The sequence below is a fragment of the Salvelinus namaycush genome, chromosome 35, assembly GCF_016432855.1.
Source record: "Salvelinus namaycush isolate Seneca chromosome 35, SaNama_1.0, whole genome shotgun sequence".
Classification (NCBI taxonomy): Eukaryota; Metazoa; Chordata; class Actinopteri; order Salmoniformes; family Salmonidae; genus Salvelinus; species Salvelinus namaycush.
Genome location: NC_052341.1, coordinates 15799035 through 15825623, shown reverse-complemented (window position 1 = coordinate 15825623; position 26589 = coordinate 15799035). Strand labels below are relative to the sequence as shown.

The window sequence follows — 26589 nt, the reverse complement described above, 5'->3', positions numbered from 1 at the left end:
TTTGGCCTGGGTAGGCCGTCATTGTAAATAAGAATTTGTTCTTAACTGACTTGCCTAGTTAAATAAAGGTAAAAAAAGATATTCTCTGTAAAATGAGGAATGCATTTACTTAATTCAACTAATAGGACTTATTAGTCACAAAAGAATTAACACTCAAACAATTACAGTGTACATGAAATACATGATACATTACATAATAACACAGAGTAAATTACTTTCACCAATAGGCTAAGTCTTTACCAGTGGAGGCCCCTCAGAGGAGGAAAGGGATGACCATCCTCCTCAGTAAATGTCATAAAAATAGTGAAACATTTAAAAAGTTCTCATTTTCAGATAAAACGATACTAAGTATATTCACATGTCAGCAATAACTGATTACAACACACTGTTTTGCAATGAAGGTCTACAGTAGCCACAGCAGCACTCTGTAGGGTAACAACATGGTGTAGCTGAGGACAACTCCTTTCTGTCCTTTTCTGGGTACATTGACTTCAATAAAAAACCTAGGAGGCTTGTGGTTGTCACCCACTTCCATAGACAGTAATTATGATAACTTCCGGAGGACGTTCTCCAACCTATCAGAGCTCTTGCAGCATGAACTGACATGCTGTCCACCCAATCAAAGGATCAGAGAATGAATAAAGTACTGAATGCATAAGCTACAGCTAGCTATCACTGCAGTGCATACAATGTGGTGAGTAGTTGACTCAAAGAGAGAGAAAGACAATAGTTGAACAGTTTTTAACAAATTAATTTCTTCAAAATGAGAGAGTGAGATATTTTGTTGTCTTTTTTTTCACTTTTACTTACTTAGCTAGCAAATGCAGGTAGCTAGTTTAGCCTACACAAACACCCGGCTCAAACAAAGAGGGATGCTATGTTAGCTAGCTTGCTATAGCTATCCAACACTTGAACTCTTCCAAGTCAAGGTAAGCTTTTGATTTTATTAATTTATTGCCGGTATAACTGCTAAACTACTTGCTGAGTATACATTGTAGCGGGTTTACTAGTGCGTTAATTCTAGTAGCTATGTTGATTATGACGTTGTAGGCTGTCTGTAGCAGTTAGCGGTTATGACATGAAGGTTTGGCTTGGAAAGATGTTTTTGCCTGGTCACAGACAGCTGATGTGTTGTGCACTGAAGACCACAAGCGAAGAGAAAATGTGAGAGGAGGAGAGTGAGTAGATGCGGGAAGGAATTATACAACGATCAAAGTGATCAGGCTGTTTGTATGTGGTTGCTATGAAAATGAACTGTGTTTGCGTGTGATCAGGGGTGTATTCATTCTACCGATTCTGTTGAAAAACATTTCTTAAACGGAAGCAAACGGGGAAGAATATACTTGAATTTGTCCAATAGAAACTCTTGTTTGAAACTGTTGGACTAATTATTACACCCTAGATCAGCTAGGTCCAGGCATGAGTGTGCAAGGCAGTATTGAATGTGCCAATATCTGTCATCATTATTACTAAAATTTCTCTCGACCTGTGCACCTACATTGTAACATTTAATTGATAGGCTAGGTTGTAGCAACCTCATGATGGGTGTAGGGAACATTTTAGTATCATGTAGTAGCCTAAACTTAGCGATGTTACATTGAGCTGGGTGAATGGAATATGAATGACATCCAATATGCTATAATAGAAATAAGGCCATGCTCATAAAAAAGAAAACCATCCTCCCCCATCTTAAACGGCACTGACTGCCACTGGCCTTCACGTGGTTACACGTGTCTTCAGTTTAGAATAATTTCTAAGATAAATTACACACAGGAGTTTGCTAACAAGTTCTCGAAAGAGTACCACAGTATGAGTCATAATACCCATAAAACCTAGAGGTCAAAAAGGGAAATGGTTCCAATTATTTTTCCACCATTCACTTTTCCCATAGGGGATTTTAGAAACTCTTAAAATATGGGTTGTGTTTTGTGTAGGCTTACCCTGGCATGATGTTATGATAACCGGGATTGACGAGAAAAGGATCGTCTAATCCAGCGGTGGGCAAATGTTTGGGCTTGAGGGCCATATCGGGATTTTGAAATTCAATGGAGTGGCTCATCGAGTGGCGCAGTACTTGCATTGCAGTGCTTGAGGCGTCACTACAGACCTGGGTTCGATCTCAGGCTGTGTCACAGCTGGCCGTGACTGGGAGACCCATGAGGTGGCGCACAATTGGCCCAGCGTCGTCCGGGTTAGGAGAGGGTTTGGCAGGCCGAGATTTCCTTGTCCCATTGTGCTCTAGCGACTCCTGTGGCGGGCCAGGTGCATGCACGCTGACACGGTCGCCAGATGTAGGGTTTTTCTTCCGACACATTGGTGCGGCTGGCTTTCGGGTTAAGAGGCCATTTTTTCAAGAAGCAGTGCAGCTTGGCTGGGGCGTGTTTCGGAGGACGCACGGCTCTTGACCTTTACCTCTCCCGAGTCCGTACGGGAGTTTCAGCTATGGGACAATTAGATACCATGAAATTGGGGAGAAAAAAACGTTATATATATATATACAGTATATATATATATATATATATATATATATATATATGTCTTGTGGGCCGGATAGAAGTGGCCAGCGGGCCATACTTTGCCACCTCCCCCGGTCTAACCCATCGGGTATCTCACTGCAGTATTCACACACCCTTTTTATATTACAAAGTGGGATTGAAATGTATTTAATTTGCCTTTTTTTGTCAATGATCGACACGTAATACTCTGTGATGTGAAAGTGGAAGATCAATTCTACGATTTTAAAGAAATTCATGAAAAATAATACTAATATATCTTGATTAGATAAGTATACAACCTCCTGAATCAATACCTTTGACAGTGATTATAGCTGTGAATGTTGTTGAGTTAGTCTCTAAGAGCTTTGCATACCTGGATCGCTCAAGATTTGGAATCTCCCTCCTACACACTGCTGCGACATGACCATAAACACTGCAGTGGGTTCGGCCTGAAGCTCTAACAGGATAACTCATATATCCTAACATGACATTATCAGGTAAAGACTGATTCAAAACTCACGCTCCCCACCAGGTCTTCGTCGCACGAAACGGCAGGCGTCACAAACACCAGGAATCTTCAACTTCAATTTCTCCACCTCCACACTTAACGCTACCCCAGAAATCACTCCTCTCAATGGCACCCTGTTCCTAAGACCAAAGCAAGATACAGATCCTGAACCAAGTTGCGTCGCACGGAGCGCATACTTCCTCTGGGTGGAAGAAACACAAACAAACATCACATGTCCACATGTACCTTCACCGACTCAACAGCACCAACCATCTTTTCCATCCAACCTAATACCACATATGGATCAGCCAAAAGGCCTGAAACCCCTTTCTCCAAAAGCCTCACTACCACTGAATCAATTCTTCTTTATCATAACCATGTCCTTCGATGCAAGACTCGGGCTCCAAACCCCTCACCACACCTTCCACCTCACTTAAATCTCCCTCATTCACTTCCATTTCACCTCCAGAACTCGGTCTGGCGCCCAGCTCACTATGTTTCACTTGACCACAGTCTTCTTCGACACACCATCTCCCCCTCTATCACCATCTCCATCAGATTTAAAATCAACCTCTGCTTCCCTCATTCTCTTCAACCTGTTTTTCCTCTTCCTCCAATCCTTCTAAGAAATCCACCTTTCCGTAACATTTTCCCAATACTCATCTTCTCCATACTCTGGTACCGCAAAGTCGTCATCACTTGTCGATACGAGACTTTGTAGATTCCTCGCTTGGGCTGTTCAGCTGCTCTACAGTGGGCACCAGCATCTTCTCAACCTTAACGTACACGCGCTTCTTCTTCCATCCCATACCTCCACTAACCATTTTCTTGTCCACCTCTGTGTTGAATGCTTTTCCCAAGGGGCTGCGCCCTCATAGGTTCATCACTTTTAATTCCAGTCAAATGTCTCTTTGTGTACACTTTTATTCTCCCGTGTGTCTCTTCCTTGTTTAGGTGTGTCATCACTTCCTTGTTTGGCCGTAGATAGCTATTACCAGCTTATCGCCCTCTACTGTCCCAGGGTTATATTGCTCTTTTTTTGGTTTTTCAAGCAAATGTCTTTTAAGGGAGTATGTGAGCACAGGCGCCAGCTGAACCGAAGCATGCTGACGCCTTTAATCATTTATTTGTTTGCAACTTAGTAGTTACTATATTCATATGTGATGGCTATATAGGTTACTTTTGTGAATGTGCTTTCTTTGATGTACAGTATACAGTGCTAGACAAAATGTAATGGCTCTTGGTAAGACACAAATAAATGTTTTTTTCCTATGCATAGTGCATATGGCTTAGTCAATCTGAATGTATAGATGAGTGTGTGCTATGAGTAAAGTCATTGCCTTGTTTCTCACAAAATGGCTATAGAACCTTCACCATTGGTATGCTAATGTTGGGTGCTGTAAACTGCTTTTCAAATTGCTTCAAACCGTTCTTACCCTATCATTTTATGTACAGTTGAAGTCGGAGGTTTACATACACTTAGGTTGGAGTCATTAAAACTCGTTTTTCAACCACCCCACAAATTTCTTGTTAACAAACTATAGTTTTGGCAAGTCGGTTAGGACATCTACTTTGTGCATGACTGTCAGGGTGTGATTTGGGGTGGGCATTCTATGTTTTGTTTTTCTATGATTTTGTAATTCTATGTTTTGGCCAGGTATGGTTCTCAATCAGGGACAGCTGTCTATTGTTGTCTCTGATTGGGAACCATACTTAGGTAGCCCTTTTCCCTCCTCTCAGTGTGGGAAGTTAACTTTGTTTGTGGCACATAGCCCTTAAGCTTCACGGGTGTTTTGTATTGGTTATTGTTTTTTGTCGGCGTCATTTCTAATAAATGGAATATGTACGCTCACCACGCTGCGCTTTGGTCTACTTCATTCGACGACCGTGACAATGACACAAGTAATTTTTCCAACAATTGTTAACAGACAGATTATTTCACGTATAATTCACTGTATCACAATTCCAGTGGGTCAGAAGTTTACATACACTAAGTTCACTGTGTCTTTAAACAGCTTGGAAAATACAAGAAAATTATGTCATGGCTTTAGAAGCTTCTGATAGGCTAATTGACATCATTTGAGTCAATTGGAGGTGTACCTGTGGATGTATTTCAAGGCCTACCTTCAAACTCAGTGCCTCTTAGCTTGACATCATGGGAAAATTTTAAAGAAATCAGCCAAGACCTCAGAAAAAAATTGTAAACCTCCACAAGTCTGGTTCATCCTTGGGAGCAATTTCCAAACACCTGAAGGTACCACGTTAATCTGTACAAACAATAGTATGCAAGTATAAACACCATGGGACCACGCAGCCGTCATACCGCTCAGGAAGGAGATGCATTCTGTCCCATAGAGATTAATGTACTTTTATGTGAAAAGTGCAAATCAATCCCAGAACAACAGCAAAGGACCTTGTGAAGATGCTGCGGGAAACAGATACAAAAGTATCTATATCCACAGTAAAACCAGTCCTATATTGACATAACCTGAAAGGCCGCTCAGTAAGGAAGAAGCCACTGCTCCAAAACCGCCATAAAAAAGCCAGACTATGGTTTGCAACTGCACATGGGGACAAAGATCGTACTTTTTGGAGAAATGTCCTCTGGCCTGATGAAACAAAAATAGAACTGTTTTGCCATAATGACCATCATTATCTTTGGAGGAAAAGGGGGAGGCTTGCAAGCCGAAGAACATCATCCCAACTGTGAAGCACAGGGGTGGCAGCATCATGTTGTGGGGGTGCTTTGCTGCAGGAGGGACAGGTGCACTTCACAAAATAGGTGGCATCATGAGGAAAGAAAATTATGTGGATATATTGAAGCAACATCTCAAGACATCAGTCAGGAAGTTAAAGCTTGGTCACAAATGGGTCTTAAGGACAACAAAGTCAAGGTATTGGAGTGGCCATCACAAAGCCCTGACCTCAATCCCATAGAAAATTTGTGGGCAGAACTGAAAATGCGTGTGCGAGCAAGGAGGCCTACAAACCTGGCTCAGTTACACCAGCTCTGTCAGGAGGAATGGGCCAAAATTCACCAAACTTATTGTGGGAAGCTTGTGGAAGGCTACCCAAAACATTTTGTTAAACAATTTAAAGGCAATACTACCAAATACTGATTGAGTGTATGTAAACTTCTGACCCACTTGGAATGTGATGAAAGAAATTAAAGCTTAAATAAATAATTCCCTCTACTATTATTCGGACATTTCACATTCTTTAAATAAATTGGTGATCCTAACTGACCTAAGACAGGGAATTTTTACTAGGATTAAATGTCAGGAATTGTGAAAAACTGAGTTTAAATGTATTTGGCGAAGATGTATGTAAACTTCCGACTTCAACTGTATATTTTGAGTTGCTCGAAAGTTGTTTTGATTTAACTTCAGGAATTGTTCTTAATTATTTCAAAATTCTGGTTATTTTGTTTATTTTCTCATTTTCAATGTGATTACATTTTCTCTCAGAGGAGGAGTTTGATATCTTTTGTATTCATCTGACTGACTTGATAAAAACATCTGAAGTTATCCAATCGGATAAACAGACTATTTTCAAATCAAATCAAATGTTATTGGTCACATACACATATTTAGCAGATGTTATTGTGGATGTAGCGAAATGCTTGTGTTCCTAGCTCCAACAGTGCAGGAGTATCTAACAATTCACAACAATACACACAAATCTAAAAGTAAAACACTGGAATTAAGAAATATATAAACATTAGGACGAGCAATGTCGGAGAGGCATTGACTAAAATACAATAAAATACAGTATATAAATATAAAATGAGTAAAGCAGTATGTAAACATTATTAAAGTAACTAGTGTTCCATTATTAAAATGACCAGTGATTACATGACTATGTACATAGGGCATCAGCCTCTAAGATGCAAGGTTGAGTAACCGGGTGGTAGCCAGCTAGTGATGGCTCTTTAACAGTCTGATGGCCTTGAGATAGATGCAGTTTGTCAGTCTCTCAGTCCCAGCTTTGATGCACCTGTACTGACCTTGCCTTCTGGATGATAGCGGGGTGAACAGGCTGTGGCTCGAGTGGTTGATGTCCTTGATGATCTTTTTGGCCTTCCTGTGACATCGGGTGCTGCAGATGTCCTGTAAGGCAGGCAGTGTGCCCCCGGTGATGCATTGGGCAGACCGCACCACCCTCTGGAGAGTCCTGTGGATGAGGGTGGTGCAGTTGCCGCGGCTAGGGATGCCGTCTGGGCTGGCAGCCTTGCGAGGGTTAACACGCTTAAACGTCTTACTCACATCGGCTACGGAGAACGAGAGCCCACAGTCCTTGGGAGCGGGCAACGTCAGTAGCACTGGGTTATCCTCAAAGCGGGTGAAGAAGGTGTTTAGCTTGGCCAGAAGCAAGGCGTCGGTGTGCGCGACATGGCTGGTTTCCCCTTTGTAATCCGTGATTGTCTGTAGAGCCTGTCACATACGTCTCGTGTCTAAGCTGTTGAATTGCGACTCCACTTTGTCTCTGTTCTGACGTTTTGTCTGTTTGTTTGCCTTACTGATAGAATAACCACACTGTTTGTATTCGACCATATTTCCAGTCACCCTGGTTAAATGCGGTCATTCGGGCTTTACATTTTGCGTGAATGCTGCCATTTATCCACGGGTTTTGGTTTGGGTAGGTTTTAATAGTCACAGCGGGATCAACATCCCCTATACACTTCCTGATGAACTCAGTCACAGTGTCCGTGTATATGTCAACGTTATTCTCAGAGGCAACCCGGAACGTATCCCAGTCCGCGTGATCAAAACAATCATGAAGCATGGATTCTGATTGGTCAGACCAGTGTTGAATATACCTTAGCACGGGTACTTCCTGTTTGAGTTTCTGCCTATAGGAAGGGAGGAGCAGAATGGAGTCGTGATCTGATTTGCCGAAGAGAGGGCGGGGGAGGGCCTTGTAGCCATCCCGAAAGGGGGAGTAACAATGGTTGAGAGTCTTTGAAGCACAAGAACTACAGTCAATGTGTTGATAGAACTTCAGTACCATTTTCCTCAAATTTGCTTTGTTAAAATCCCCAGCTACAATAAATGTGGCCTCAGGATATGTGGTTTCCATTTTGTACAAAGTCCAGTATAGTTCCTTGAAGGCAGTTGTGGTATCGGCTTGAGGGGGAATATACACGGCTGTGACTATAACCGAAGAAAATTCTCTTGGGAGGTAATACGGTCTGCATTTGATTGTGAGGTATTCTAGGTCGGGTGAACAAAAGGACTTGGGTTCCTGTACATTATCACAGTAGTTAATCATGAAACATACACCACCGCCTTTCTTCTTCCCAAAGAGTTATTTATTCCTGTCTGTGCGATGTACTGTGAACCCAGCTGGCTGTATGGACATGGACAGTATATCCACAGAGAGCCATGATTACGTGAAAGAGAGTATTTTACAGTCCCTGATGTCTCTCTGGAAGGAGATCCTCGTCTACTTTATTGTCTAGGGACTGAACATTAGCGAGTAATATACTCGGAAGTGGTGGATGGTGTGCATGCCTCTTGAGTCGGACTAGATGTCCACTCTGAATACCTCTTCTCCATCGGCTGCATCTTGGAGCAGCCTCTGGGATAAGTTCCATTGCTCTGGGGTCGTATTTTTGGTAATAATGCTGGTGAGTTACCGCCGATCTGATATCCAAAACTTATTTCCGGCTGTATGTAATAAAACAAAAAACGTTCTGGACTAATGCAAAAAAGAACACCCAAAAAACTAAATACTGCAAAGTTGCTTAGAAGCTAGAAGCAGAGCTACCATATCTGCCAGCACCGACTATTTTATCTTAATTGAAATGTTGAAATCATTTGTGATTCATTTTTGATTTTTTGATGTACCTTCAGTTCTGGGTTTTGCTCTTACAAAGAATAGAGCATTCCTTTCTAGCTTGCATGCAGGAAGCTTTTACCTAAGGTCATTTGCATGTCTAATGAAGGACAATGGTTTGTATTGTCTCAGGAATGCTGCTCTCCAACCCACATTGTTTCACCTCTCTGGGTAGCAAAGGTTCTGTTGTGAGAACACCCTGTAGATCTGATATCTGAGTGGAAGTTAACTCAACAGTAGTGATATTGGTCAAAACTCAGATTTTGAATCCAAACAACTCAGATGTTATAACAGGCTCTAAGATTCATTGTCTCCTTCTATTTGTTCCTGACCTGCGCTGGTGAAATTTTCTCTCCACCCGAGGGACTCTTTCAGGCTATTACTTTTCACTCTCTCTTCCTCTCTGATCATGCCTAGAATAATGCCTTGCAATGCTTGTTAATGCTTTGTAACGTATGCCTTGTATGTGATTGAATTTTTTTTACAAAGTAATTAAATACACTTGTTTTTAGAATTCGATTCTCAGACCTTTCTTGATAGCCAATTCCTGTAACTCAACTATGGTCTCTTGCAGATTGCTAAATCATCTTTATGGTGTGGCGGTACAGCCCTGCTGCACCACAGGGTCTTTTACATCTTGATCTTTATTGTCAGTCATAGTCATAACAAGATAATTGAGTGTTGCACAAACTAATTTGCTTATCACTTTCCATCTCAGACCTTTAGCACTTCCCTCAATAAAAGGGTCCTGTAAATGGTATATGTGTTTCAAAAATGTCAAGACTCTCTGCTGTCAACTCTCCTTCCTCCTGCCTTATTGACAGGCAGAGAATTCCGTGCTTGATTGCTCTGTGCAGTCTTCATCATGTGGCTGTTGATATTCTTAGCCTGGTTGGTGATATGGGCTGGAGGGACGTACTGGTATCTTTTCGGCAAGCCAAGCCCTTTCTCTCTGGAGTCAGTGAGGCCTCCGGTACCCCGGGAGTTTGACCAGAGGAAGAGGGACAAAGTCATCAAACAAGGTAAGGTAAAGCTCTGGGTTGATTATTTGCCTATGAATGTGATTTTGGGAGCATTCTAATCAATCTCTGAGCGTTAGAAGAGATATCATGTATGTATTGTCATCTAGGAGCAAAGACAAGGAATGCCCCAATGAAAATGAAATTTAGATGCCCTACGTTTATGACCATTAGAGGAAGATGGGTAATTTATGACAACCACTTTTTGATCTTGAATTTGGTTTTCTGTCCAGGTTTCAGTGTTGACAAAGTGCCCCAGAACCTGGATGCCATAGTGATTGGTAGTGGCATTGGGGGCCTGACGGTGGCGGCCACGTTGGCCAAAGTGGGGAAGAAGGTCCTGGTCCTGGAACAGCATGACCAGTCAGGAGGCTGCTGTCACACCTACGTAGAGAAAGGATTTGAATTTGATGTTGGTAAGACAGAGGTCTTGTTCATTTGTATTTGTATTTATTAAGGATTCCTGCCAAGGCAGCAGCTACTATTACTGGGGTCCAGCAATATTAAGGCAGTTAGAGTGCATTCAGAATGTATATAGACCCCTTGACTTTTTCCACATTTTGTTACGTTACAGCCTTATTCTAAAATGGATTAAATTTATATTTTTACTCATCAATCTACACACAATACCCCATAATGACGAAGAAAAAAAAGGTTTTTAGAAATTTTAGCAAATGTATTAAAAATAAAAAAACAGAAAAATCACATTTACATAAGTATTCAGGCCCTTTACTCAGTACTTTGTTGAAGCACCATTGGCAGCGATTACAGCCTCAAGTCTCCTTTGGTATGATGCTACAAGTTTGGCAAACCTGTATTTTGGGACTTTTTCCCATTCTTCTTTGCAGAACCTATCAAGATCTGTCAGATTGGATGGGGCGCGTTGCTGCACAGCTATTTTCAGGCCTCTCCAGAGATGTTCGATCATGTTCAAGTTCGGGCTCTGACTAGGTCATTCAAGGACATTCTGATACTTGTCCTGAAGCCCCTCCTGCATTGTCTTGGCTGTGTGCTTAGGGTCGTTGTCCTGTTGTAAGGTGAACCTTCGCCCCCAGTCTGAGGTCCTGCTCTGGAGCAGGTTTTCATCAAGGATCTCTTGATGAAATGTACTTTGCGCCGTTCATCTTTGCCTGGGTCCTGACTAGTTTCCCAGTCCCTGCCACTGAAAAACATCCCCACAGCATGATGCTGCCACCACCATGCTTCCCTGTAGGGATGGTTCCAGGTTTCCTCCAGACGTGGAACTTGGCATTCAGGCCAAAGAGTTCAATCTGCGTTTCATCAGACCAGAGAATCTTGTTTCTCATGGTCTGAGAGTCTTTAGGTGCCTTTTGGCAGTGGCTGTCATGTGCCTTTAACTGAGGAGTGGCTTCCGTCTGGCCACTCTACCATAAAGGCCTGATTGGTGGAGTGCTGCAGAGATGGTTGTCCTTCTGGAAGGTTCTCCCATCTCCACAGAGGAACTCTAGAGCTCTGTCAGAGTGACCATTGGGTTCTTGGTAACCTCCCTGACCAAGGCCCTTCTCCCTCGATTGCTCAGTTTGGCCGGGCGGCCAGCTCTAGGAAGAGTCATGGTGGTTCAAAACTTCTTCCATTTAAGAATGATGGAGGCCACTGTGTTCTTGGGGACCTTCAATGCTGCAGACATGTTTTGGATACCCTTCCCCAGATCTGTGCCTCGAAACATTCCTGTCTCGGAGCTTTACAGACAATTCCTTCGACCTCATGGCTTGGTTTTTGCTCTGACATGCACTGTCAACTGTGGGAGCTTATATAGACGTGTGTGCCTTTCCAAATCATGCCCAATGAATTGAATTTACCACAGGTGGACTCTGTCACGAACTGGCTCGAAGTTCATAACAAAAGGGAGACAATGTGGAGATAAAGAATAACAAAATGTATTCATTAACTGAAGTAAAGTAAATACAATTAACAAGGGTGTGTGTAATCAGTAGTGTAAGTGAGTGGTTGCGTGTATACATATGATAATGAGGGGTGTTGAAAGGTGCCAACGCAAACAAACAAAACATCCACAAAAATGCCACAACCAAAATCTGTAAGTGTGTCTGCATGGAGAGAGTCTCCTTATTGAATGGGGAAGAGGTGCATTTATCCTGGTGTGTCCCATTTCGCTGACGACCCTCACAGCCCCGCCCACCGACATCCTATTAAGGAAAACAAGAGCAAAGAGAGAGAATTCGGCAGACAGAGTGGGAGGGTCGTCACAACTCCAATCAAGTTGTAGAAATCAAGTTTATTTTATATAGCCCTTCGTACATCAGCTAATATCTCGAAGTGCTGTACAGAAACCCAGCCTAAAACCCCAAACAGCAAGCAATGCAGGTGTAGAAGCACGGTGGCTGGGAAAAACTCCCTAGAAAGGCCAAAACCTAGGAAGAAACCTAGAGAGGAACCAGGCTATGAGGGGTGGCCAGTCCTCTTCTGGCTGTGCCGGGTGGAGATTATAACAGAACATGGCCAAGATGTTCAAAATGTTCATAAATGACCAGCATGGTCAAATAATAATCAGGAATAAATGTCAGTTGGCTTTTCATAGCCGATCATTAAGAGTTGAAAACAGCAGGTCTGGGACAGGTAGCACGTCCGGTGGACAGGTCAGGGTTCCATAACCGCAGGCAGAACAGTTGAAACTGGAACAGCAGCAAGGCCAGGTGGACTGGGGACAGCAAGGAGTCATCCTGCCCGGTCGTCCTGACGCATGGTCCTAGGGCTCAGGTCCTCCGAGAGAGAGAAAGAAAGAGAGAAGGAGAGAATTAGAGAGAGCATATTTAAATTCACACAGGACACTGGATAAGACAGGAGAAGTACTCCAGATATAACCAACTGACCCTAGCCCCCCGACACATAAACTACTGCAGCATAAATACTGGAGGCTGAGACAGGAGGGGTCAGGAGATACTGTGGCCCCATCCGATGATACCCCCGGACAGGGCCAAACAGGAAGGATATAACCCCACCCACTTTGCCAAAGCACAGAAACAGCTCAAGGATGATCAATGGAAACAGGATGGACCTGAGCTCAATTTTGAGTCTCATAGCAAAGGGTCTGAATACTTATGTAAATAAGGTATTTCTGTTTTTTTATTTTTAATACATTTGAAAAACCTCTTTTCGCTTTGTCATTATGGGGTATTGTGGGTAGATTGCTGATGATTTTATTTATTTAATATATTTTAGAATAAGTCTGTAACGTAACAAAATGTGGAAAAAGTCAATGGGTCTGAATACTTTCCGAAGACACTGTATATACAATTTAAAATATTACATGACATTGCATTTCATAATACTTTTCACAACACATTAAGTGTGTTCCCTCAGGCCACTACTTTACTTCCATAAATCTACAATACAAAATCCACGTGTACGTGTGTGTACAGTGCATGTCTTATCATGTGTATGTGTGTCTGTGCCTGTGTGTCTCTTCACAGTCCCAGCTGTTCCATAAGGTGTATTTATATCTGTTTTTTCAAATCTGATTCTACTGCTTGCATCAGTTACCTGATGTGGGATAGAGTTCCATGTAGCCATGGCTCTATGTACAGTAGTACTGTACGCCTCCCATAGTTTTTTCTTGACTTGGGGATTGTGAAGAGACATTTGGTGGAATGTCTTGTGTGGTATGCATGCGTGTCCGAGCTGTGTGCTAGTAGTTTAAACAGACACCTCAGTGCATTCAGCAAGTCAACACAGACTTCTCCCCATCTTAGCTACTATTGTATCAACATGTTTTGACCATGACAATTGACAATCCAGGGTTACTCCAAGCAGTTTAGTCACCTCAACCTGCCTCAATTTTCACATTATTTATTACAAGATTTAGTTGAGGTTTAGGGTTTAGTGAATGATTTGTCCCAAATACAATGCTTTTAGTTTTAGAAATATTTAGGACTAACTTATTCCTTGCCACCCATTCTGAAACTAACTCCAGCTCTTTGTTAAGTGTTGCAGTGATTTAACTCCCTGTAGTAGCTGACATGTATAGTGTTAAGTCATCCACATACATAGACACAGTGGCTTTACTCAAAGCATGTCTTTAGTAAAGACTGAAAAAAGTAAGGGGCCTAGACAGCTGCCCTGGGGAATTCCTGATTCTACCTGGATTATGTTGGAGAGGCTTCAATTAAAGAACACCCTCTGTGTTTTGTTAGACAGATAACTCTTTAACCACAATATAGCAGGGGGTGTAAAGCCAAAACACATGCGTTTTTTCAATCAGCAGACTATGATCGATAATGTCAAAAGCTGCACTGAAGTCTTAACAGGAGAGCCCCCACAATAATTGTATAGTTTATTTTTCTCAGCCAATCATCAGTCATTTGTGTAAGTGCCGTGTTTGTTGACTGTCTTTCCCTATAAGCATGCTGAAAGTCTGTTGTCAATTTGTTTACAGTAAAATAACACTGTATCTGGTCAAACACAATTTTTCCAAAACTTTACTAAGGGTTGGTAACAGGCTGATTGTTCGCATATTTGATCCATTAAAGGCGGCTTTACTATTCTTGGGTAGCAGAGTTACTTTTGCTTCCCCCCAGGCCTGAGGGCACAGACGTTCTAGTAGGCTTAGATTGAAGATATGGCAATATTGTCCTCAGTAATTTTCCATCCAAGTTGTCAGACCCCGGTGGCTTGTCATTGTTGATAGATAAGAATACTTTTTTCGCCTCTTCCACACTCACTTTACAGAATTACAATGCTTGTCTTTCATAATGTTATCAGTTATACTTGATTGTGTCAGCATTTGGTTGTTAGCATGTCATGCCTAAGTTTGCTAATCTTGCCAATTAAAGAAATGGTTAAAGTAATTGGTAATATCAGTGGGTTTGTTATGAATGAGTCATCTGACTCAATGAGTTTGAGTTTGCTTTTTTGCCCAAAATTTCATTTAAGGTGCTCCAAAGCTTTTTCCTATAATGTTTCATGTAATTTATCTTTGTTTCATAGTATAGTTTCTTCTTCTTTTTATTCAGTTTAGTCACATGATTTCTCAAATTATAGTACATTTGCTAATCGGTTGTGCAGCCAGACTTATTTGCCATTCCTGTTGTCTCATCCCTCTCAACCATAAAATGGTTCAATTCCTCATCAATCCACGGGTTTAACAGTAATTTTCTTAATGGGTGCAAGCTTATTAGTAACTGAAATAAGTAATTTCATGAATGTGTCAAGTGCAGTTTCTGGTTGTCATCATTACAAACCACAGACCAACAAGTATCCTTTACATCAACAACATAGGAATCCCTACAAAACTTATGTTTGACCTCTTATACACTATATTAGGTCCAGCCTTTGGAATTTCGGTTTTCCTAAATATGGCTACTATATTGTGATCACTACATCCGATGGATTTGGATACTGCTTTAAAGCAAATTTCTGCTACATTAATAAATATGTGATCAATATATGTTGTTGATTTCATTACGATCCTATTTGTAACTACCCTGGTAGGTTGACTGATAACCTGAACCAGGTTCCAGGCACTGGTTACAGTTTGAAGCTTTTTCTTGAGTGGGTAGCTTGATGAAAGCCAGTCAATATTTAAATCACCCAGAAAATATACCTCTCTGTTGATATCACATACATTATCAAGCATTTCACAGATGTTATCCATATACTGACTGTTAGCACTTGGTGGTCTATAGCAGCTTCCCACAACAATGGGCTTTAGGTGAGGCAGATGAAACTGTAGCCATTTTACTTCAACAGTATTTAACATGAGATCCTCTCTAAGCTTTACAGGAATGTGGTTCTAAATATAAACAGCAACACCTCCACCATTGGCATTTCTGTATTTTCTGTAGATGTTATAACCATGTTTTGCTACCACTGTATCATCAAATGTATTATCTAAGTGAGTTTCAGAGATTGTCAGAATATGAATGTCATCTGGTAACTAGCAAATTATTGATTTCGTGAACCTTGTTTCTTAAGCTACATATGTTAAACGTGGGCTATTGTTAGCACTTTTTTAGGATGCTTGATTGTTTTCATTGCTTTACTGGGAAGCTTAGCAGAAGTAGACATGCTCATGTTATTTATGTTAGTGCAGGGTGAGCTGCACACAGTGGACTTCCTACTAGGGCACACTGCCTCAGTGCTAACAGTATAACTCTTGTTCATAGGCACATGATTACTGCATACAATAGCTGTAGGATCAGCAGAGGCATTCAGGGCAGCTAGATTTGTTTCCTTACATTTTGTCTACCAACGCTCATGGGATAATGTACATTTGCTGAATCATTATGACAACTCAGCGACACAATGGTAGGGATTAACCAAGCTGGGCTTTGGGTCATTGTTTTGTCATTCTCACACTGATAACTTGTATTCAATAGACCACATGTCATTGAACGTTTACTATGACTTATTCCAAGTATTCAATGTATCATGCATTGCTTTGGAGTGAACACATTTGAAATGAGCACAAATGCCATCTAAATGTAATTAATTCACAAACAAGAAGCTGTGTTGAGAAGAAGGGCCTGCTTCTTTCTCTAAAAGCTAGATGGGCATTTGGCAAAGTCAAAATTGGCTATATCATGAAAATGTACATTGGTCTTAATTTAAGGTTAGGATTAGGCTCATGTTAATTTAGCAATGTGATTAAGGTAAGGTTTAGGTTTAAAATCTTTAAGAAGATTAATTGTAGAAATAGGCGGGTTTATGTTTTTGCCACTTGCCCAGATAGTGGCGCCCCAGTCAATGGCTTTGTGACCTGATGTAACATCTTATTGAAGCATGATTTATCCCCATTGTCCCATCCAGGTCTCCACTACATCGGCCAGCTTCATGAGAACAGTCTGCTGCGTATTGCCTTCGACCAGATCACCGAGGGCCAGTTGGAGTTTGTGGAGCTGGACCAGCACTTTGACACCATCCAGATTGGTGAGGGAGAGGACAAACGCGAGTACACCATCTTCTCTGGCAAGACAGAGATGGAGGCTCACCTGAAAAATCAGTTTCCAGACGACGTCACTGCCATTGAAACTTTTTTCAAAATCATGAAGGTACTTTCTTTTTTTCATTTCAGGGGTTTTGTTGGTAATGAGAAAACTGAAGTGATCAAATGAGTATCGACAGTATGGTAGTCACCTGAACCCATCACCTAGCGACCTCATCAAGAGATTTGGATCTCTTGGCGTAACAGCTGAGACGTTTGGTTGACAGTCCCAAGTTCTTAGGTTCAAGCCCTGGTTGGGACTACCCTCTGACTTCACTACAGTATAATAACTTTTTACCTCAAATGTCCTTTAATATCATGCCAGGTGTCAGCCAAGAAGACTCACTATCTGGCCTCTCTGAAGCTGATCCCCCAGTGGCTGGCTCTGTTCTTGCTGAAGTCCGGCATCACACACCTCTGCTCCTCCATCTTTACCCTCTCTGGTACTGGAGCTACAGACCTGGTGAGCACCTTGACCACCAACAAGGACCTTCACGTCATCTTCAGTTACCTCTTCTACGGTACTTGGTCTTAACGTTCTAGATTCTATTGTATTGCATTCTATACTAAACTATACTATTCCATTCCATTCTAATATTTCAGTATTATTATATATATTCAGAATGATATTCTATGCTTGGAAAGAGCCCAAGACAAACTGAGCCACAACTGGACTATGGCAACCAAGGAATATCTGTCATAATTCATGAAATAGAACTGAGGTAGCTAATAGTTTATTTTCTGTTTCCCCCCCCCCCCCCCCCCCCAGGTGTCCCCCCCAAGGATTCCAGTGTTATGATCAATGCTCTTCTGTTGCACCACTACAAGAGAGGAGCGTACTACCCTAAAGGTGGAGCCAGTGAGATCTCCTACCACATCATCCCTGTCATCCAGAAGTCTGGAGGCAACGTCCTGGTCAGAGCACCTGTCACTCAGATCCTGGTCAACAATGACGGGGCAGCATATGGTGAGAACACAGATATTGTCCATATCGATTTCACAATGGACAAGTTTTAATACTCACCACTGCATCAAAAGGTTGGTCCTCATTGAAGTCCTGTAGATCACTTCATTACTTCCTTTTAGTTTACAAAACTCTACTACACAAGCTTCCAACTGACTTAACTTCATTGCTGAAGTATAAAAGAATGAGCTACCAAACCCACTTGCAGGGTTGGTTAACTCTTGAGGTCCCTCTGGTCTTGACCAATTTACGTAAATCCTCCTTTAGTTTTAGTGCCCCCCACCTGCAAAATTCCTTGCATCTTGATTCCCTGGTGCCGCTAGGGAAGTTTAGGACTCTGGTGTTAAATTAATTAATTGAGGATTGCAGTTGTTTTGATTGATTGTAATGGTTTATTTGTTGAAATTGTAGTATTGTAATTGTACCTTGTAGGTTTTTTATTCTTGTTTTATTTGGAATGTTCATTTTCTTGATTGTAAATATGTTTGTACATAGGGCACCATTGTGAATGATACTCTGGTCTCAATTGGGCTCCCCTAAATAAATAAAAGTAAAAATATATATATTTTTCCTTTATTTAACTAGGCAATTCAGTTAAGAAGAAATTCTTATTTACAATGACGGCCTACAGCGGCCAAATCCGGACGACGCTGGGCCAATTGTGCACCGTCCTATGGGACTCCCAATCACAGCCGGTTGTGATACAGCCTGGAATCGAACCAGGGTGTCTGTGCTGACTCCTCAAGCACTGAGATGCATTGCCCTAGACTGCTGATCCACTCAGCTGACAATCATGATATGGTCCATATCCATTTCACAATGGACAAACAGAGTCCTATTGTAATGATTCAGTCCCTGAAACATAGGACAGATGTGAAAACTATAATAACAGCCCAAAGACAAATGACATGCACAGTCCACACAGTCTCCCCTTGTTGTGCTGGGAGAGTAAGTGTCCCATCGCTTATTTCCGCATGCAAGAATTACGAAGACTTAAAGAAGCTTGTCCTATTTCTAATCACAAAATATATTTCCATGAGGAGATCATGTTGATATTTCAAAGGCATACAATGTCTTTCTGAGTCTTCTCCTGTTTGTTTCCATTGCCAGGTGTAAAGGTGAGAAAGGGACAGGAGGAGGTGGAGGTACATGCTCCTGTGATCATCTCCAACTGTGGTCTGTTCACCACCTTCCAGAAATTACTGCCCCCTGAGACCCAGACCAAGCCAGGTGAGCTACACTGACAAACTAACAGCATATAGGATTTCAATCAGTTGATTGATTGATTGATCAGTCGATAGGTGTTGCCTTATAATGTTCTATCTTACTACTGTAAAGTCTTGCTATGGGTTGATGGTAAAACACTTTTTTTGCTAACAGACATCCAGGAACGTTTGGACATGATGAAACATGGCAGAGGATCATTATTGGTCTTCTCTGGCTTTGATGGAACCCAAGAGGAGCTGGGTATTGTCTCCACCAACTTCTGGCTCTTCAAAAATAATGATATGGATGGCTCGTAAGTACCAGGCACCGAATCCTCTTTCAGAATTGAAATGATATGATATCGCCCTCTGTACTCACAAGGTGGCGCTGCTGCATAAACAATGAGTACAAGCAGTTACTATGGCATCACTACATAGCCTACAGTCATATATGGAGATTAGTTTCATTGATGCATCATCACTCCAGCATTCTCCAGATGTTTACAGCCTTGTTGTTTTGTGTAGAATGGAAGGGTTCTTTGCCATGAGTAAAGAGGATGCACCTGATAACATCCCTATGATGTTCATCACCTTCCCCTCTGCCAAAGATCCTACTGCCAAGACGAGACACCCAGGTAGGATAATGTACCAATGAATATCAAAGATAATGCAGTCAAAGTGTGTGTACTTCTTTGTGCCACAAATACGCTGCAGATGTGTCGGATGTATACCATGTTACATTTCCAGGGAAATCCTGCATGACGATATTGACCATGGTGAAGTACGAGTGGTTTGAGGAATGGGCAGACACCTCAGTAAGGAAAAGGGGAGATGACTACATCAACTACAAAATGAAATTTGCAAACAATCTCTTTGACTGGGCGTGCACCCTATTCCCCAAGCTGAGGGAAAAGGTATGAACAAGTGTTTTTCAATTAACATACAGTAGTGTATATTGTCTCTCTCTCTGTGCCTGTCTGTGTTTGTGGCTTTTTAGAGGTTAATCCATGTTAATTGATAACGTCTCTATGCTCTGTTTGTTTCCAGTTGGTGTTCCAGGATGTTGCGACCCCCCTGACTAACATGCACTACCTGGGAGCCCAGCGCGGGGCCATGTACTCTGCTGAGCACAACCTGGACCGCTTCCATGCTGAGGCTGTGGCCAGGAACCGCTGCTCTACCCCTGTCAAAAACCTCTTTATCTCAGGTAACACTCCTGGAACTTCTCCTCTAATGCTTCTCCGTAAAGATTAAATCATTTATAAAGTGAGACAAAATGTGCATTAGCCGTAAAGTCTATTTTGTATGAGCTATATAGTCAAATTTTGTGAAGAATATTTACAGTTACAAACTCGTTTGATTTTTAAAAAATGTACTGGGTGGCAGATAACCTACTAGTTTAGAGTATTGGGCCAGTAACTGAAAGGTTGCTGGTTTGAATCCCCAAGCTGACTAGGTGGAAAAAATATGTTGATGTGCCATTGAGCAAGGCACTTAACCCCAATTGCGCCTGTAAGTCGCTCTGGATAAGAGCGTCTGCTAAATTATGTAAATGTACTGTATGTGAGGGAGCTTGCATGTCTTCAGGCCATCTTTGCCTTATCTTATATGGTTTGTGTGGATGTACCTTTTCCAGGGCAGGATGTGTTCAGCTGTGGGATAGCAGGAGCGTTGCACGGGGGTCTCCTGTGTGCCTCCACAGTCCTGGACCACATTGTCTACATCGACCTCCTCTTCCTCAAGAAGAAGCTGAAGAAGCAGAAAGTCAGAAAGATGGCCAGGCTGGTTAAGAAGCTCGAGTGAGGAGACTGCACTCCATTTCTACGCTCCGGAGCGAAGTTTCCCCTGTAATTGAACTTTCCCCTCCCCCAATCCTAACCTAAATCATTAGTTGGGACAATTTAAAACTGACCCAAGACCAGCGTCTAGGGCCAGCTTCACCCTACACACTACTTCTACAGTAAGGTAGCCTATACAGGGTCGGAAAAGAAGAAGAAACCGCTAACATCCGGTTTTCAGGGATACAGCATCTTCAACATAGCTTCCATTTCCTCTGAAAACCGCATGTAGGGACCACAGGAGGTTGGTGGTGCCTTACTTGGGGAGGATGGGCTCGTGGTAATGGCTGGAGTGCAATAGGTGGAATGGTATCAAATACAACAAACACATGGATTCCATGTGTTTGATGCCATCACATTCGCTTCGTTCCAGCCATTATTGTGAGCCGTCCTCCCCTCAGCAGCCTCCACTGGTAGGGACTGCTCAAGCGGTTCTTTTACGCCTGCTAGGTTAACAGTAAGGCTGTTCTCTACTTCCTCCGCAGGACTAAGTCTGAACTGCAGGTTTCATTCTGATACTATGACATCATAACAAGCTGAGGAGATGGAATCCCACAAACCATTTCTGGTTACATCTTCATTCCTAGAACATTAGCATGAATGTTCTGAGAGGGGTAAAATGGTTAACACTTTTGGTTAAAACGTTTGACAGAGTTTCCCAGGGATGTATACATATTGTATGTAACTTTACAATTACAGATTGATTTGTAAATACAGAATCTGCCAATGGAAAGTAATCCTTGAATATGTATGCACCACTTACACTGTGTCAAAGTTTTAAATGTTTTAATGTGAATCATTTAATATTGTATTATTGTAAACATGTAACATGGTAAGACCAGGTTCCAGGATAAAGTGACTAAGGGGATAGTTGAAATCGGCTATCGGGCACAATTTTTGGGTTCTTGCATTGGAATTATATTGAATTCTGCTTATATCAGCTTATACCACAATAAACACTTCAAACCGACACTCTGAGATCATTGAGTGCTTTTGAAGTGACAGGTTGGCGCGAAATCTGTAGCCTATCTCAGCTGTGCTGTATCAGCACAATGGACAGCGCCCTAACATACTAAAGCAAGGCCGTTTTGGTAATGAATATAGGCTACAAGATAGGCTGTTTGAAATAGGTGAATTACCCTGTCTATGTGAATGCAGTCTTACACACCGCTGTCTTAACAAAATAATACTAACTAAATGCTGAAAGTAGTAGCTTAGTTATTCATGCATGCAAGCAAAAACACTGAACAGCAGTTTGGCTTAGAATACCGACACAACTGTGAATGCGAACGAGAACAGAACAAAACAACGGTACCAAGTAGTAGGCCTAGAAAACTAAATATCAGATCGATAAAGGCATGACACAATCTAGATTTAGGTTAGTTACATTAACAGTAAACAACGCAGTAAACAAAAGGCTAAATGGAGATCCAAATAACCAAAATCTAGCCTACAACCTACTACAGTTAGATGTAGTCATGCACAGCGGTCTTGCCAAATGAATAGGCCTATAGGCCAGCTTCAAACATGGAAAATCATGCCGCTCATGAGTTTAGCAACACCTTGTGAAATGGCACAATACACTTCTGTGAATCAAATTAAACCTACATAATCAACTAAGCAATGCCATCCTACCATAAACACGTTTCCAATATTACAGTTCCATTTACAACCACGAAAATCAATCAAAACCATAATAGAATGTATCTATTTCTATGATGAAACATACCGAATGTAGCTATACCAAGGGGCGTCATTTGGGTCATTGCAATGGAATTATATGGAATTCTGCTTATATCATGCTATACCACAATAAACATACATTCAAATGCTTTTGGCCAAGAACTGACAAGATTTTTATAAAAACCAACTAGCTAGATTGTTTCTTACCTTTTCAGAAGAGTTGCAGCCTCCTTGATGCTCTGTGGAACTTCCTGAGTAATCGATCATTCCATTCTCCCCAAAATATTTTTGGAAGATCCCCCTCTAATGCCAATTGGATTAGTTGAGCTTTCCTTGGGTGTAGCATGCTTCTTCTGTGCTGACTGAACACTTTTGTCAAAGTCGAATATTAGTTTTGCATGTAGCTGTGGACGGCCCAAAAGTCAGTCCATGTTTCAGTGCAGTAAGCACGGTCGGCATAGCAGAGTGAGGCCCAAAGAATTGTTGCAGGATATCAAGTGGGGTCCATTTGGAGCGAGCGATTTCAGTCTGCAAAAACTGGCGAGCGACACTAAACTCAGCTTCCACCAAATCTGTTTTGCTTAGATTCAGCAGTGGTTTCATATTTTTCACATCTAGAAAGCCATGGGTCTCTGGGTCATGGGCACACAGGGCCTCCCCTAGTTGGCTGTTGCGTTCGCTGAATCATTCCGACATTTCGCCAATGACAGCATCCAACATGCTGAAGATCAGTATTTTAGACTCAGTCTCTTCTCCTCTGTCCTGCTGGCCTACTCTACTGTTCACCAGGTATTGCTGGAGATATGTATTTACATAACATTGTTGTTTGCTTGGAGCTGGTGGTGCGTCAGTGCCACTGGCACTGCACTGTGCCCAAATGGCTTCGAACTCGGTGTCAGAGCTCAGCTCGATGCACTGCAATGCACTGCAGACCCCTTTGACTCCAGTGTTAAGATTGGTTGCTTTTGCCTGGAGTAATTTGTTTGGAGGATGGAGAAGACTGAAGATTCTGTACACCATGGTGGCTATAAACTTAAAGCCGGGGTCCGTCACCGCCTTCAGCAGCCCTGTAGCTGCGAGTCTTACTTCTGTGTTGAACGAACGCATGCATTCAACGTCAGATAGGAACTCCACAATGCTGTCACAACTTTTATCAACCACTGACACAGTAGACAGGTGTCCGCTCCACCTTTGATCCAGTAGCCGTTTCAAGGTTTCTCCAGTGTACATGGCAACCACTGTTGTTTCTTTAAGAACTTGTAGAGTGAGTCACAGACATTTAAAAATTCCTCCAGCGCATTCTCAGATGACATTGCGTGAACGACCAATAAGTGAAACTGGTGGTTGAAACAATTAACATATGGCACTTCTCTGTTTACTTTATCCTGCAATATTTTGCAGCTGGGCTTGGCGGGCGGCCTTGGTGGTTTGATGCTGCTGCTGCTGTTGCTGCTGGTCATTGCTCCCCTTCTCCTTTGGCTTTGTTTGGGTACTTTGGCAAAGCCAATTTCTGATATCCATCGTGGCAGTGGCAGATTAGCTGGTTGGAGCTAGCTAAATAGGCTAAGGCTAATAACATTAAAGCTTTTTATAGCTAGCTAGGAAGCTAACTAAACTCTGTATTGGTGGGGCATGAGGCAGAGTTAAGTGAAACAGCTTCATCTGTAGGCTTGACCCTGCCCTTATAAATCCAAAGCAAATATTACAGGCAGCGGTGTATAACATTATACACTTAGCCTACCACAGCATTTTCCCCACTTCTTATGGAAACCCAAAGGAGTCACCTAACCGCCCCAGTGGCTTTCCATAGCCCCCCTACACACACCTCGGCAAGCTCTGTCCATTGTGTTGACAAAGCACAATCATTTGAACTTTTTTGCTATTTTTATATAGGGGCATAAAACTAAATCTGAGGGGGCACAAGTTTTAACTGAGGGGGCTAAGCCCCCTTTTGCCCCCTCATGGAACAGTGTCCGAGCATGGTTTTCTATATTTTTGTATACTATGGACTAGTGTTGGGAAAATATGAGCATATTTAAGTTGAAAAACAATACAATTAGCATGGACTATGAGCTTACGGAATGGAGAATCAATCAAAACATATACATTCATAAATTTACAATCCTTGGCCAAATACATTTAAAATCAGTTTTCACAATTCCTGACATTTAATCCTAGTAAAATTCCCTGTTTTAGGTCAGTTAGGATCACCACTTTATTTTAACAATGTGAAATGTAGGAATAATAGTCGAGAGAATGATTTATTTCAGCTTTTATTTCTTTCATCACATTCCCAGTGGGTCAGAAGTTTACATACACTCAATTAGTATTTGGTAGCACTGCCTTTAAATTGTTTAACTTGGGTCAAATGTTTTGGGTAGCCTTCCACAATCTTCCCACAATAAGTTGGGTGGATTTTGGCCCATTCCTCCTGACAGAGCTGGTGTAACTGAGTCAGGTTTGTAGGCCTCCTTGCTCGCAGATGCTTTTTCAGTTCTGCCCACAAATTTTATATAGGATTGAAGTCAGGGCCTTGTGATGGCCACTCCAATATCTTGACTTTGTTGTCCTTAAGCCATTTTGCCACAACTTTGGAAGTATGCTTGGGGTCATTGTCCATTTGGAAGACCCATTTGCGACCAAGCTTTAACTTCCTGACTGATGTCTTGAAATGTTGCTTCAATATAGCCACATAATTTTCATTCCTCATGATGCCATCTATTTTGTGAAGTACACCACTCCCTCCTGCAGCAAAGCACACCCACAACATGATGCTGCCACCCCCGTGCTTCACAGTTGGGATGATGTTCTTCGGCTTGCAAGCCTCCCCCTTTTCCTCCAAAGTTAACGATGGTCATTATGGCAAAACAGTTCTATTTTTGTTTCATCAGGCCAGAGGACAAAGTACGATCTTTGTCCCCATGTGCAGTTGCAAACCGTAGTCTGACTTTTTTTTAAGGCGGTTTTGGAGCAGTGGCTTCTTCCTTGCTGAGCGGCCGTTCAGGTTATGTCAATATAGGACAAATTTTTACTGTGGATATAGATACTTTTGTACCTGTTTCCTCCAGCATCTTCACAAGGTCCTTTGCTGTTGTTCTGGGATTGATTTGCACTTTTCGCAACAAAGTACATTCATCTCTAGGAGACAGAACGCGTCTCCTTCCTGAGCGGTATGACACCTGCGTGGTCCCATGGTGTTTATACTTGCGTACTATTGTTTGTACAGATTAACGTGGTACCTTCAGGCGTTTGGAAACTGCTCCCAAGGATGAACCAGACTTGTGGAGGTCTACAATTTTTTTTCTGAGGTCTTGGCTGATTTCTTTTGATTTCCCCATGATGTCAGCAAAGAGGCACTGAGTTTGATGGTAGGCCTTGAAATACATCCACAGGTACACCTCCAATTGACTCTAATGATGTCAATTAGCCTATCAGAAGCTTCTAAAGCCGTGACATCATTTTCTGGAATTTTCCAAGCTGTTTAAAGGCCCAGTCAACTTAGTGTATGTAAACGTCTGACGCACTGGAATTGTGATACAGTGAGTTTTAAGTGAAATAATCTGTCTTTAAACAATTGTTGGAAACATTTCTTGTGTTTTGCACAAAGTAGATGTCCTAACCAACTTGCCAAAACTATAGTTTGTTAACAAGACATTTTTGGAGTGGTTGAAAAACAAGTTTTAAAGATTCCAACCTAAGTGTATGTAAACTTCCGACTTCAACTGTATTTTTTTTTTATCATTATCATTTTTATCATGTGGGGCCCCGCCATGTGCAATTCGGTCCTGGACTTTCTGACAGGCTTCCCCCAGGTGGTGAAGGTAGGAAACAACATCTCCACTTCGCTGACCCTCAACACTGGGGCCCCACAAGGGTGTGTGCTCAGCCCCCTCCTGTACTCCTTGTTCACCCATGACTGCGTGGCCATGCACACCTCCAACTCAATCATCAAGTTTGCAGACGACACAACAGTTGTGGGCTTGATTACCAACAACGACGAGACAGCCTACAGGGAGGAGGTGAGGGCACTCCGAGTGTGGTGTCAGGAAAACAACCTCTCATTCAGCGTCAACAAAACAAA

General features: G+C 42.0%; 1 protein-coding gene across 1 annotated transcript; it reads left to right on the top strand.

Moving 5' to 3' along the window:
* Positions 1-9706: 9706 nt before the first annotated feature.
* si:ch1073-13h15.3 (inactive all-trans-retinol 13,14-reductase) lies at positions 9707-20790 on the top strand. The gene is made up of 11 exons (XM_038974767.1): positions 9707-9863; positions 10094-10276; positions 16644-16885; positions 17144-17339; positions 17588-17785; positions 18893-19012; positions 19163-19301; positions 19513-19622; positions 19735-19901; positions 20035-20194; positions 20624-20790. The coding sequence occupies exons 1-11, from the start codon at positions 9707-9709 to the stop codon at positions 20788-20790; spliced, it is 1839 nt and encodes a 612-aa protein (XP_038830695.1).
* Positions 20791-26589: the final 5799 nt, after the last annotated feature.